This window comes from Rhinolophus ferrumequinum, chromosome 3 (assembly GCF_004115265.2).
Source record: "Rhinolophus ferrumequinum isolate MPI-CBG mRhiFer1 chromosome 3, mRhiFer1_v1.p, whole genome shotgun sequence".
Taxonomy (NCBI): domain Eukaryota; kingdom Metazoa; phylum Chordata; class Mammalia; order Chiroptera; family Rhinolophidae; genus Rhinolophus; species Rhinolophus ferrumequinum.
The window spans coordinates 101,469,581-101,484,326 of record NC_046286.1 but is presented as its reverse complement, the minus strand read 5'-3'; the positions used below and the strand labels follow the sequence as shown (position 1 = coordinate 101,484,326).

At 41.3% G+C, this 14,746-nt stretch overlaps 1 protein-coding gene across 1 annotated transcript in view; it reads right to left on the bottom strand.

Moving 5' to 3' along the window:
- Positions 1-5,939: 5,939 nt before the first annotated feature.
- Positions 5,940-14,746, bottom strand: part of LOC117020525 (solute carrier family 22 member 1-like) — a 29,180-nt gene continuing 20,373 nt past the window's right edge. The window contains exons 9-11 of the mRNA XM_033103070.1: positions 9,175-9,287; positions 8,194-8,293; positions 5,940-6,042 (exon numbers count right to left, since the gene is read on the bottom strand). Of these exons, the coding sequence (XP_032958961.1) occupies positions 5,940-6,042; positions 8,194-8,293; positions 9,175-9,287 (316 nt within the window). The remainder of the gene's footprint in view (positions 6,043-8,193; positions 8,294-9,174; positions 9,288-14,746) is intronic.

Sequence of the window (14,746 nt, the reverse complement as noted above, 5' to 3'; positions counted from 1 at the left end):
TTTGGCAAAAACATTTCCCCATGCTTTTGCAATTTTGAATTTGTCTTGTTCCTAGGTCCCTAGCCATAGCAACCTTTCTTGAAATCTTAACTTTTTTTAGCAAATTCTGTGTGAGAGACTAAAATCTGGGTGCTGCAGAGCACATGAGAAGGTCCTGCGGGCTCTGGTAGCAGGCAGAGCAATATCAGAGGCCGCCTCAGCCCCTGAGTGAAACTATAAATACTTTCAAGACTCGGCCAAAAGTTCAAATTTGGACCGAGACTAAGATTAGGCCACCAAAGCTTTGCCTCCCACAGGTCAACCACCAAACGTTTAAAGAGCTATTTTATAAAGAAGAACAATTCTAGATTGTATTGATAATACTAATGACTATAATACCAGAGCAGATAAAAACCAAACACTCTGAACAGTTAGACCATCAGGCTGGACAGTACCTTGCAGAGGATGGTTTATGAGGCCCCTCTGCGTGTTTGGGGTCCCAGACGCACACTCCACATACTAGCTGCTGATGGCAACCTTCATCCCGGCCATGACAGCCCTATGCCACACTGGACGACTCCCACCACATGGGAAAACGATTCGCTGCTCCACACACCCACAGCAAAAAGAATCTCCGAAGTTGCCTCAGGCCTGTCTCTCAGGAACCCATTCACTTATTTATACTGAACCCTCCCAGGCCATGTTGGTTGGACAACCCTCCTAGGGGTGTCATGGCCACTAGAGCAACACTGCAGGTCCCCTCTACTCCCGGACCCTCCAATTTGTTTTGGAGAATCAGCCATCCCACCAACCACTGCACAGACAGCTGGTTGACCCCTAATATCCACTCTTATCTACTTGTCCAGTAATGGAACTCCAATTTTATATAGGGTCCACCCCGACCCACTTCCTGTTCTCTCTAGATACGGAGTCATGTACAGCTTCCAGGAAATGTCCTTAAAGGAAGGCTGTACTCATTGTAGCTCCCCTATCCCCAGTCTCCTGCAATGTGGGTGCATATGATGGGTGAGTGCCAGCAGCCACGTGGGACCTGGCAAGGAAAGCCCTGCCCAGCAGAGCAATGAGACGGCGGCCCCTGGGCCCTTCTCTGTGCCACGCCACTAGCTCTGGGCGCGCATCCTCGAACTTCTTGAATATGAGAAAGAAATAAACTTTTATCCTGTTTAAGCTCCTGATCTTTTGGAGATTTCCGTTACTCACAGGCAAATTTAACCCAGACTAACAGAGCCCCTTGGGAGGTCATGCGGAGCCCAGGGCCCTTTCTCAAAGACCAGCCCCTAACTGTGATTCTTGCACCGCCTGCCCAGCCCAGGGCAATTTTGTCTCCTCTGTTGAGAGAAGCAAAAGGCCCTTTTCTCCTGTTCTGAATGTCTGCCATATCTAGCTGACAACCGAGGTGCCAAGAACCTGTGTTTTCTGGCTATGCTGTGACAGCTCAGCTTGGGACAAAGGTTGCTGTTCACGTAGCAGCCAGAGACGGGGTTCAAAGGGAGAATGTGGGGGAAATATACATTCTCAGTGCTTCAGAATGCCATCCTGCCAAATATTCACATCTGTAGCTCCATCCATGAAGAGACAGGATGTGAACTCAGCCCGGAGTCAGCAGTGCCCCCTGGGGGTGACACTGGGTGCTGTGGCTGAGTGGGTGGGGGAGTGACCAACTAATTCTCCTGACACAGTTCTTGTAAGTGGGGAGTTCTGAAGTGATTTTTACCTTTTTTGTTTCTTGATGTTTTAAAATTTTAGAAATCAATAGGAAGGCGTCAGGAAAGGTACAATTTCAGAATAATTGTGGAGAACTCTCCAGAACTCTGGTTGCTGATAGGTGCTTAATTTTTGCCGTTCTGGGGAGAATGTGTCTCACAGGGTCACCAAAGGACAGTCCCCTGAGAATTTCCTGCTCAGAGCAACTGAGAAAAGCTTTCAGTCTTCTCTACAAAAGAATGATTTTACTGCTTTTGGCGTTTTGTTAATAACGCATATGGCTACTATTTCCTAGACCTTAGTGGGTAGAGTACAGCATCTCAGTTAAAGACATGGATTTTGGAGAGACACCCCAGGTCCTTCCACTCACTACCTGGTGACCTTGGGCAAAGCAGAACCCCTCTGTGACTCAGTTTTCTTTTCTTTACAGTTAGGCACTCTTTAGTATCATGCAGGTGTTGTGAGAATTTAATGAGACAATATGATATAAAATGCTTAGAATAGCACCTGGTACATAGCAAGTTCTGAGTAAATCTGAGCTATTATTATTTTTACAGTTACAACCTTCCATTTCTCAAAACTCCCAGGAAACCAGAGTCTCATAGCTCTTTTAACCAAACAATAAGATTAGTCCAAGAAAGCAGAGGCACCCCACAATGAGAGGTTGGGATTAATCCAGCACCTCCATAAACCAGCTTTGAGGTATATGTAGCTTAAAGGTGCCTGTCATTTTCACGGGTGAGATAAAAAGATAAAATATGTAACTACTCGGACAGGAACCTGGAGGGGCATAAATGCCACCCATACGTGCTGAAGAATAGAGTCAACAGTAAGGACAGGCTGCCAGGATGTGCCACGGCTCTGGGAACAGATCTGTGAACACTGCCCACAGTGCATTTAGGATTTCCCTCTGTCCTTCTGCTCAACTCACAGGCCTAGGGGAAGGGACAGGTGGGTAATGCCCGGAATGGAAGTCACCAAAACAGAGACACTCAACTGTAAGAGACCATGCCTCTTAGAACAAGTTCCCTGCACTCTTCATCCTTTCTGCTTAGTATCCAAGCTTGTCATCTGCCCTGTGGTCCGGCCCAGAAGGTCTAAATTCAAGGCCCAGCCCCATGCTTGTCAACACAAAGTCATTTACCATCTCTGAAATTACCCCCTCAACATTGCAATGGAGACAATAAAGTCTGCTTCAAAACGGTGTTGCAGTGACCAAATTAGTGCGTACTGAGTGTGTCTCATAAAGGACCTTCTGTCAGATATCTTTTTCATTAAGTCTCTGATTGGCTCCAGTGACATCTCGAAACATCCAACACTCAACCTTCACCTGCAGGAGGAGGCAGGGGTGGGGTGGACAATAGGACACGTTGCTCTTAGCAACCACGTGCAGGGAGTGAGCTGGTTGGATGCTCAGTCCTTTCTCCAGCTGGAGATCATTGCATCCCCTGCACGCTCCAGACGCGTGGACCACGTGGCAGGGAGGCTGGGATAGCACCCCAGCGGCCACGCAGACTGAATGCACCTCTGCCCAGGTGGTGCTTACAGCTTTCTGTATTGTTTCAGCATCCTCCCAACCCACTTGGAGGTGGGGGTGAGGAGGACACAGAGGCTCAGAAAGTTGAGGAACTTGCTCCAGGCCATAAGGTCAATAGATGATGAAGGAGGCGTGGACACCACATCCGGCTCATACCAGACTCTGGATTCTTCCAGTGACATGACGCTGCCGCTCCAAGACCACATGGTGTCCTAGCCACCAGGTTGGAAATAACCACACCCTTCCCTGCCCCCATGCCTGCCCCTCTGCAGGCTCTGTCCCTGGAGCTCCAGTCCCCACTCTGCTCCTACCTGACAAGCGGCCCCCACCCCATCGCTTGCTTAGCTTTTACTTCTCTTTCTATCTCAGTGATGGGCTCTCAAGGCCCACAGCAAGAAATCTCTAAAGGTTGCCTGGTAGGCATAGAAAAAAATGTTTGGGGCAGGACAGGAGATGATTTTCAAGATGCTCAAACCCCTCCACCTGCATCTAAGATTAGGCCTACTGCTCCTCCACATCTAACAGTTCAACCTGAATGACCTCACCAACACTCTATTGCTACTGTGGATTCTACGTCAGCATTATTCACAGCACACCCTGTAGCTGTCTGCAGGTTTTTCTGAGAGCCCAAGATGACTGAGGCATACAGCAGGCACGCAGCACATTTGCCGAGAGAGTAGGACTGACAGCATTGCCACTGCAGGAGCTTGTTTCCCGATGCCTGTGTCACACTTCCCAGGCTTCCCAAGTGTTTAATGCCATCTGTCCCTGTGACCAACTGATTCTGCCTTCACTCTGTCTGACACTGCCCTCCCCCCTTCACCCACCACTCTATCTGGATTGACAATGGCTCCTCTGTAGCCACACTGAGGAAGGCAAGAGGGGCAGGGTGGCCAACATTACCTTGTGACACACTGAACAACATTCGAATACCCTAGTTATACTTTAGAACTCGTCCCCAGGACTAACCGTCCTCCTTCGGAGAGCACAGACACACGCACATCTTCACTGTTCAGCCCAACCGCGCTGAGATCCAGTCCATCGTCTTTGTAAGTGAGTCCTGGCTGTGCTGCCTCCAACAAGAACAGCGCGTGTCTACTTTGTTCAGACACATCTAGAGAGCAGAAAGAAAGTCAGATGATTTGTTCTTGTTTTTTATGATGACCCCTGTTTGTTTAAAGCCTTCCTCAGAAGTTTGGCCAAAGGATTCTCAGAAGGATTAGAGACACTTGAAACAACTGATTTAAAGCCTGCCATTTACATAGAGGCAGATCTTGGAGGTATTGCGGGTTTAGTTCCAGACTTCCGCAATAAAGCAAGTATCGCACCAAGTGACTCACAGGAATTTTGGGTTTCCCAGTGGGTATAAAAGTTATGCTTACACTATACGATAGTCTATTAAGTGTGCAATAGCATATGTCTAAAAAGACAATGTCCATACCTGAATTTCAAAAATACTTTGTGCTAAAAACTACTCACCATCATCTGAAACTCTTGAGAAAATGGCGCCAATAGACGCTCAACGCAGGGTGGCAATAAACCTTCAATGTGCAAAAAAAGCAATGTCTGTGAAACAGGATACAACAGGTATGTCTGTTTTTCTTATGTAAAGAGTATAATCATTACATTCAGAAGATACAAAGAAGGCCTTTGCTTTGGAGAAGCTAAAGAAGAGCAAGTTTCCCTCCATACATCCAGATGGGTTTTAATAAAATAGAATTAGGAAGACAGGTGCGCTTTTTTTTCTTTTTTTCTTTTTTTTTTTTTTGCCAAGGGCAAAACTTCAGGTTTCCAAGTAGCCCGTGTCCATTCTAAAGGAAAACCAAATGCTGCTCAGGACCGAATACCATGATCTCAATTCTCTGAGGCCATCACTTAGCTTAGCCAATCAGGCCAGAAGTGTTTATAATACAACCAATTGTCTCTCATCATACCTCCAACTGGCATTAGGATTTTTTTCCTCAGTGTACGCTTGAAGACTGGCTGTTATGTTTCTCTAGAGTTTGTCTCATGGGGAAATAAATTTTAAAATAAAGCTTTTTGTATACTCCAGGAAGGAAATCACACTTTCTATATAACTTGTAGTAAACTGAACTCTTTTGGATATATTTACTGTGAAATTTCATAGTTGGCATATGAGTTCACCTTCTAGAATCACCAACAAGAACCAAAACCAAGGTTGAAAACAATAAAATATTGCTGGAACATAGGTGGCAGAAACTTCTTTCCTAAAAAGGTCATAATACTTCTGGCCTTCGAATGAGGATCATATTTTATTCTGTCACACATATGTACACGTAATTAGGATGTAGTTTGCTTGAATAGCCGCCATATTTAAAAACCAAGTGCCCTCCAAGAAATCTGCATGTTGAAATGCTTTTGCCAACATAGACACCTACAAACACAAAGACATTTTCTTTCAGAGAGTGAATAAATCAATACTATTCTAGGAAACCAGTTACGGGGCCTCTTGTATAGCAATATTTAAATTCTATTGGATCTTCAAATCACTTTAGATAAGTAAGTACCTGGTAACCATCAACAGCTCCCATTAGAAAGATAACCAGGGCTTTGGGAGGCTTAAGAGAAAAAAATAAAATAAGTACTTCTGGTGTTCTTCAGTATTGATATTGATTTGGGGGCAAGACAAGGAAGAGTATAGAAAAGTAAGGGCTTCTGAGCATGAAAAACTCCATCTTCATCTCTGCCCTTCAGCCCCCTGGGAAGTGTCTCTCTCAGGTGTCTGTACTTCTGATGTCTGAACCTGAAGGTAAATCTTCTTTTCTTTGGGCTTCGCTTTCCTGTAGGAACTGGAAATAAAAATTAAAGTTAAAATAAAGAATCAATGTCTTGATTAAGAAACTGTTGCAAAGTTATACGTGGGCATAAGTCTCAAAATAAAAGGAGAAAACAAGGATAACAAGCAACAAAGAAAAAAGGGGGTTGGCAAACTATGTCCTGTGGGCCAATTCTGGCCAGCAACTTACCTGTGAGCTAAGAGTGGTTTTTTTACACTTTTAAATCGTTTTTTAAAATCAAAATGAAACTATTATTTCTTGGCACTTGAAAATTAGATGAAATTCAAATTTCAACATCCATAAATAAGGTTTTACTGGAACCTAGCCACATCCACTCATTCATGTATCATCTATGGATATTTTCATGCTGTTGAGTTGAGCCCTGGCCACAGAGATTGTGTGGCCCGAACGCAGGAAATAGTTACCACCTGGCCCTTTCAGAAAGAGTGTGCTGACGCTGGAAGTAGAGCATCTATTGTGTTGCTGCCTACCTCCATCATATTATAGCCAACATGCCATTTTGAATCTGGGACTTTAGGGGTACCTGCCACTATTTCCCTCATCTGGAGAATGGGTATGATAACAATAACAACTGCCTCATATGTGTTGAGAGGATTGGGTGAGAATGCACATGAGATTGGCTGTGAAGTCTAGCACTCCATAAATGTTAGCTGAGGTTACTGTTACTCTCATTCCCTGAGGTTTTCCCCTGAAAAGTAGGGAAAAAGGAGTAATTGAAATGATATTTCTGGTAATAGACTGTGGCTGCTATTTATGAAATCAGTGCAGTGGAGAAGACAGATAATAAAATAAGAAATTATTATGAAATGTGAAGAGTGTGGTCGAAAACAGAGGGTGTATACAGGGCGATGTGGGTCTCAGAGGGAGAGCACCCAGATTCCCCTGGCAGGGCAGAGATGGTTAGGACAACGAAGTAAAGGGATAAACGAAACATCTTAAAAGATGACAAAGTGCCTATTAAATAATTATAGTGAAACATTTTAAAATCATGTAATTAACATTAGCTATATATTTTTACCACTTGGGACCAAAAAAGAAGCATATTGTCAGTAATTACAAAATATGATTATAGTTATAATAGGGCATTTGTCCCTTATCAATACTGAGAAATGCAGAATTTCTGGAAGTGGGGTTTATAGAGTGTCTAAGCAGGCATCATCAGCAGAGGTTATTAAAAGCATGAATCGCTGGGTGCCACCATTCATTTACTAAGTCAAAAACGTAGAAAATCCAGGTATCTGAATTTTAGTAAGCTCCTTTCATGATTCTTTTGCTTACTAAGTTTTAAGAACCACTTAGGAAATCATACCATATGCAAGAAGAATGGAGAAAATCTAAGATTTATTAAACACCTACTATGTGCTAGGCAATGGAGTAGTCTCCATCACCTACTTTATCTCACTGAATTTTCACAGTGCCCTTCTGAATTAAGTATTATTGTGGTTATTGTTCAGGCAAGAAAGTTAAGGTTCTGTAGGGTTCAATGACATTCTGAAATCCACGTGGCCAAGTTGGTAACCACATCCAGAACTATGACTCCACAAACCATTCTCTTTACTTCACAGGAACACGTTGCTCCTTACTACGGAATCCAGGGAAGCAAGCCTGGAAAGGGGCCTGAGAGATCACCTCATCGAGCACTTCTCTTCCTTTCCTTTCTTGTTGCTTTAAGAGCAGAAACTGAGACTACTTTAAAGCACTTGTCCCTGTCACAAGAATGAGGCTTTTAAGTCGTCCTTCCTCATGAAGCAAGTCACTAAGGAATCTGAGCCAATTGCTAAGAGGACAGAAGATTGATTTAAAAATAGTTCTCAACTGACAGCCATTAACCTTTGGGGTTGGCGAGGGATCTTGGTGCTCATACAGTCAGCATCACAGACAAATCATTCTCTGTCCCCCGGTTTAGGACAGATAACTGTCAACCAAAAATGCATATCCATGCTTGTCCATTCTTTCCTTATAAAGCCAATGGCTACTGTGTTGTGTTTTTCTACATATCAGCTCAGCAGTTATAAAAAAAAAAGACATACAAATATCTGTAAAGCTGTCCTATACCTCTAAGGTAGAGGTATAGGTCTAACGGAGGGCAGGTCTAAGGTGGGACCCCCGAGTCCTGAACACCACAGGGCTCACCTCCGCAGGTTCTCTGCCTCCTCAATGGTCTCTGGCAACGCAACCCCCTTGGTCTCCGGAAGGAGCAGCGTCATTCCCCCAGCAACCAGGCTCAGCACCGCTTCAAAAGAGACAGATTTCACAGAGGGCCATTAGAGCACAGCCAATACCATTTACAGGAATGGTGACAGCTAAGTAAAGAGATGCCTAGATAACGCATGTGTGAAAGACACTTTAAAAAAAAAAAAAAGTCAGGAACATCTAGAAAACTAAAGCAATAAAATAAATAAGGAACTGCCAGATAAGACAGGGAATATTGCCTTCATTTTACTTCTATGTAAGTATAAAGTTCTATAGTAACTGATGTTTAAGTATTAGGAGATTTGTTGATTCACGTACCTCAAGAACAATATGAAATTCAATTTTGACTAGTTACTGCATATATGTTGATAGGATATATATTATAGTTACTATATATAAATATTATCTTATTATACATATATGTTATACAGAGTATCACTAATATATATACCAGCCTCTCTTGTTACTCTCTCCCTTTCCCTCCCTCCACAAAGCTGATACTAAACTCTGATTCCCTTTAGTCTCCTTGTGTCTGTTCTCAGTTGTTAAGATCAGGAAGCAGAAGAGGAGTGACAATTTAGATCTTTAAACCTCCAGCAAGTATATGTTAAAGGCACAAGAGTTGGGACTCAAATTCATAAGAAAGCAGGAGTCTACGTCAGAAGGTCTCTTAGATCCTGTCCTATGGAATGAATTATTGGACTCCAGAACCAAAGGATGTAAACTTCTGGCCCGCCTTCTAGAAATGACATCCAGTCTTTTCCATGAAGTATGAAAGAGTGAGCTAGGAGACAACAGAAGAGGTGATGTCATCCTGCCTTTTGTAAACTTGGTGGGGGATATCATTTACTTGTCAAATACTTATTGAGGATTTATGATGGGCTGGAAAGAAGAAATAATCAATGTCCCATGAAGTCTTACCAAACAAAATGAGGGGCAAGCCTTGCCAAACCTCCACCAGCCTGAAGACCAAGAAGGGGGTGATAATGCCACCCAAATCACACAGAGAGGAACATACCATCACTCCAAGGTTCCTGACAAAATACAGAGAAAAAAAAGATGACATTTCTATGATTCCAGATGTTAACCTTAACTTTAAGCAAACACAATGCCCACCCTAGCCCCCATCCTCCAAGCAGGAGAGAGGGACTGGAGGTAGAGTTAATCACCAATGGCCTGTGATTTAATCAAGCATGCCTACATAAAGGAGCCTCCATAAAAACGCTAAAATATGGGGTTTAGAGAGCTCCCGGAGTAGTGAATATATCTGTATTCCCAGAAGGTGGCTCACCGCATTCTCAACTCAACAGGGACAGAAGTTCCTATGCTTGGGACTGTTCCATACCTCTCCCTATGTACCTTTTTATCTGGGTGTTCATCTACATCTTTCAGTATATCCCTTATAATAAATCAGTAAATGTAAGTAAGAGTTTTCCTGAGTTCTGTGAACCATTATAGCAAATTATTGAACTTGAGGAGGGGGTCATGGGAATCTTGATTTATATCCAATTGGTCAGAAGTACAGATGGACAATCTAGGACTTGCAACTGGCTTGTGAAGTGGGGACAGTCTTGTGGGACTGAGCCCTTAACCTATAAGTCTGCACTAATCCCAGGTAGGTAATGTCAGGACTGAATCAAAGGACACCTAGTTGGTGTTTGGAGAGTTGGAGAATTGGTTGTGTTCGTTTTTTTCTTTTTTGTGAAGATATAGGGAAGAGTAGAGAGAGGATATTGAGGAATGGAAGGCAAAGAGGAGAAACGTAGAGAAGCTATCAACTTGAAACAACCCTTATCATTCCTGGTAATAGTCTTTGCTCTGAAAGCTACTATCTTATATGAATACAGACACACTTTCTTTTGATTAATGTTCACTTGGATTATCTTTTTCCATCCTTTAACTCTTACACTGTCTGTATTTATAAAATCTTTTACCATTCTTTTATTTTTGAACTATCTCTGCCCTTAAATTTAAAGTGAGTTTCTTATAGACAGATAATAGTTGCGTCTCACTTTTTGTCCAATATGACAATCTCTGCCTTTTAACTGGGGTGTGTAGACCAGTAATATTTCTTATAATTCTTGATGTGGTTGGATTTAAATCTATCATCTTTTATTTCTTTTCTTTTTATTCCATCTGTCCTTTGTTACCCTTTTCCTCTTTTTCCGCCTTCTTATGAATTAAATATTTTAAATGATTCTATTTTATCTTCTTTGTTGGCTTAATAGCTAAAAATATTTTGTTTTTTAGTTTTTGCTTTAGGGTTTACAGTACTAATCTTTAACTCAGCACAGTCTACCTCCAATTGATATTATATCACTTCATGGATTATATATGAACCGTACAAGAGTAAACTTGAATTTCTCTCCTCCCAGTGTTGCACAATTTTACTTCTACATAGGTTATAAATCCTACAACATACTGTTACTTTTGCTTTCAATCACAGATCAGCGAACTATAGCCCAAACTACAGCTGAATCCAGCATTATTATGACTTTTGACTTAAGAATGCTTTTTACATATTTAAAGATTTTAAAAAGAAAGAAAAAAATATGCAACAAAGACCATATATGATCCACAAAGCCTAAAACATGGCTATCTGGCTCATTAGGAAATTTTGCCAATCCCTGCTTTTAACAATTGATTGTCTTTTCAAGTAAATTACCAGGAAAAATAAGTATTTCTATTTACCCATGTAGTTACCACTGCCAGTGCTTTTCATTTTTTGTGTAGACCCAAATTTCTATCTGATATCATTTTTTTTCTCTCTGAAAGACTTTAACATTTCTTGCAGTGCAGGTCTGCTTTTGTACCATCTAAGAAAGTCTTTATTTTCCATCCATTTTTGAAAGATACTTTTGCTGGGTCAAGAATTCTAGGTTGACAGTTTTTTTTTCTTTTCAGTACTTTATAGATGTTATTCTATTATCTTCTTGTTTGCATTGTTTCCAACAAGAAATCTACTGTCCTTCTTATCTTTGTTCCTGTTTGTGATGTCTTTGTTCTCTGACTGCTTTTTAAGATTTTTATGATGTGCCTTTCTTGTTTTTTTTTTTTTGTTGTTGTTGGAATTTATTGAGATTCTTAGGTCTTGGAGGAAATCAGTGTGTATTATACCACATTTCACATTCTCTTTCCTTTTCCTTTCCAATCTTTGTTAGTTATAGCATTTCTTTATTGTCAAATTTATGACATTTATATTCTGTTCTGTAGGCAAAACCACATTTATTTAAATCTCAGATTCAGTGATCATCAATAATAATTTTGATGCATTATTCCATTTGTGTTTACTGAGAATTTTTTCTCTAACAGCTTTTTGGCGAAAGATTTATAGGAACCATATTCTTTGAAAATTTCAAAATCATTGGCTGCTATTTTTATAGGAATGAGAGTTTGACTGGATAAAATTTACTGAGTTACACTTTCCTTGAGGTCATTGCAGGCATTGTTTCACTGTCTTCATCACATGATATCAATTTGATTTTCTCTACCTACACATGACTTAAACTGTCAGCCTGGGTGCCTGATGAGTCTTTCTGTATCTCTGAAGTACAGTAACTTGACTAGAATATTCCTTAACATTGTTCATTCTGGGTCCATTTTTCCTGTTATACAGTGTGCCCCTTCAAATCATAGATTTAAGCATTCTTTTATTTCCAGAACTTTTCTTAAAGTTTTGTTGTTGTTGTTGTTTGTTTGTTTCATTATTTCAGTTGTCTCTTTGGAGACATATATATAAATATAATCTCTAAGCTTTTTAGCCTTTTTGCTTATTTCAATTTTATTTTTCAATTCTCAGTCCTGTCTTGCCTTCCCATTATTATACCAATTATCCTTTGTATTGCTTTCAAATTGCTTTTCATTTCTGAAATGCTTTAATTTTATTTTTGTTTCTTTCCTGAGCTGCCTTTAATTTCTTCTGTTGTCTTGTATATATTCTCTCAAGAACTATCTCTGCTTTAAACTCTTATATTATAGAGATGAATGACTCATTAATATTTTGCTTTTAGTTGTAGTACATTTGGTTACACTTTCCATTTACTTTGTGACAATATGTTTCTGATGAGTATTCTTAATTTTCCATTTGCTTTTCCTGTTCGTTTCTCCTTTTGTTCTCATACTATATTTGTATAGCTCCTGGGCAAGTTACTTTTTTGTTTATTATTCATCTTTTAATACTGTGATTTCTTCCTGTGCAGCAATTTCAGAAGAATTTGTGGGGAGGGGACAAGCTACGTTCTAAGCTAGCAGAAATTTTCTTTTTAACCAGAGTTATATGTGATTAGATGGTTTGACCTCTCTTACCCCTTTGTACAGGTTAACTGCGCAGAACCCCTCCCCATGCAAAGTCTTTCTCTCTCCTACGCTGCTATCTGAAAGCTCCCTGAATGTTTTCTCATAGCCTTGCCCTCCCTGCTTCACTACCAGCCACACAAGATCCAGGGAATAAAGAAAACACCTTCAGCCACTGCATCCATCCTGCTATTCCAAACAAGGGGTTGTGGGTTATACCCTTCAAGCTACACTTTGGAAAACTGCTGGCCTTGTCTAAAATTTGCTGTGACAGGTGAGCTTCCTTGGACTCTTCTAGACCCTCTTAAACCTCACAGCATTAGGCAGCCCTTCCTCGTATATATTGTCTTCCAGGGTCATCCTAGTTTCACAGATGGCATCTCTAGGGTTTTTTTCCTTCTCATTCTTCTAATAGCTTTAGTATGGTTCCCAAGAGGAGAAAGAAGGGACACCATTATTTTTTTACTATTTTAAGAAAATAAGTCTTAATTTTTTTTTTTTTTGATAAGCACACAGAAGCTAGAAAAAGTACAAAACTAGGTCCCTTATTTAAAATTCACATGTCTGTGATGCTTCATTCATTCAGTCATTCTACAAGGGCTAGTGACCAGTTAGTACAGCTTTAAACAGTTTCAGGAGTCACAAAGATGTACGATACGTGATTCCTGTGTTCAAGGTGTTCATAACATAGTGAGGAGGAAAAAATAAAAAGACAATTTTCAATACAAGGTAGTGCATACTGATGCCAACAGAATGTTCTTGACAACATGTGCTGCAAACAGAAGGTGGGTGCCGTTCAACCCTAAAGCCCCCTGCTACCGAAGAAGCAGGGTTTCATGGTTGAAATAGTGCCTATTTGAATTTGAAGTGCTTATAAAATAATAAAGTAACAGACATCATCCTCTTCTTTTTTTTTTTTTTTTTTTTTTTTAGCAATTTTCATTTGCTTACACTAATTGAAAATACTGGAACTTTCATGGCTGTCTTACTTTTGTGTGTGTATGGATCAAGTTTACAATTATTTCTGAACATCTGGCTCTCCTTCCTTGTCACTAAAAATCTTCATCCAGCTGGCTCTGCATGAAGGTCCCGGGCTCTTCGGGACAGGTTACTTGGTCTTCCTACTCAGTACCTCTGACGGTTTACATCTTGAGTCAGTCCCCTGGGTCCCGTGGCCATGGCAATGGGATTGTTTGGCCCGGTTATTTTAGACTGTGAGCTCAGACGTGTCAAATGTGGAAGATTTTCTCATTAACTTGCCTTCATCTTTTAGTACTCAGTCCAAGCAATCTTTACAAATGAGAGTATGAGACTTTTAATAAAGGGGTGGGCAGAAAAGAGGAGAGTGAATGAGCACTATTCTTGTGTCTTACGGCTCAGCGAGGGGATCAGAGAGCGGTGCGAGTGTCAGAGGAGACCGGGGAACTGGACTAGTTCTCAGAAACCATTGGTCTGATCACATGGGGAGAAGAAACAATTTATACAGAGGGTGAAAAAAGAGTTTAAGGAAATACGCCAAATCCTAACCAAGATCAGAATTAAGTTTAAATAAAGTGGTGAAATAATGTTTGTTTCAACTAAGTCTTCTAAGACACAGATGGCAGTGGGTACATTGCAAAAATGGTCAACATCACTAGTAATTGGGAAAATGTAAATTAAAGTCACAATAATATCACCACCTCCAAGAATGACTTAAAATAGGGCCAGCCCAGTGGCTCAGGTGGTTGGAGAGCTTTGCTCCTAATGCCAAGGTTTCCAGTTCGATTCCCACATGGGCCAGTGAGCTGCACCCTCTACAGCTAAGACTGTGAACAACAGCTCTCCCCGGAGCTGGGCTGCCATGAGCTGCCATGAGCTGCCATGAGCCAATGACCGGCGACCGCCTGCCTCAGCTGGGGGAGCACAAGGCTCATAATACCACCATGGGACAGGGAGTTGTGTCCTACACAACTAGACTGAGAAACGACATCTTGAAGTGGAGTGGCGGGTGGGGGAGGCAGAAGAAGGGGGAAAAAAGAAAAGAATGACTTAAAATAATAAAACAAAAAACTGACAATACCAAGTGCCTGCGAGGACGGAAAGCAACCAGACCTCTCACACGTGGCTGGTGGAATGCAAAGTGGTGCAGCCACTTTGGAAAAGATTTTGACGGTTTCTCCCACATTTACACACACACTCCTACGTTGTTACCCAAGAGCAG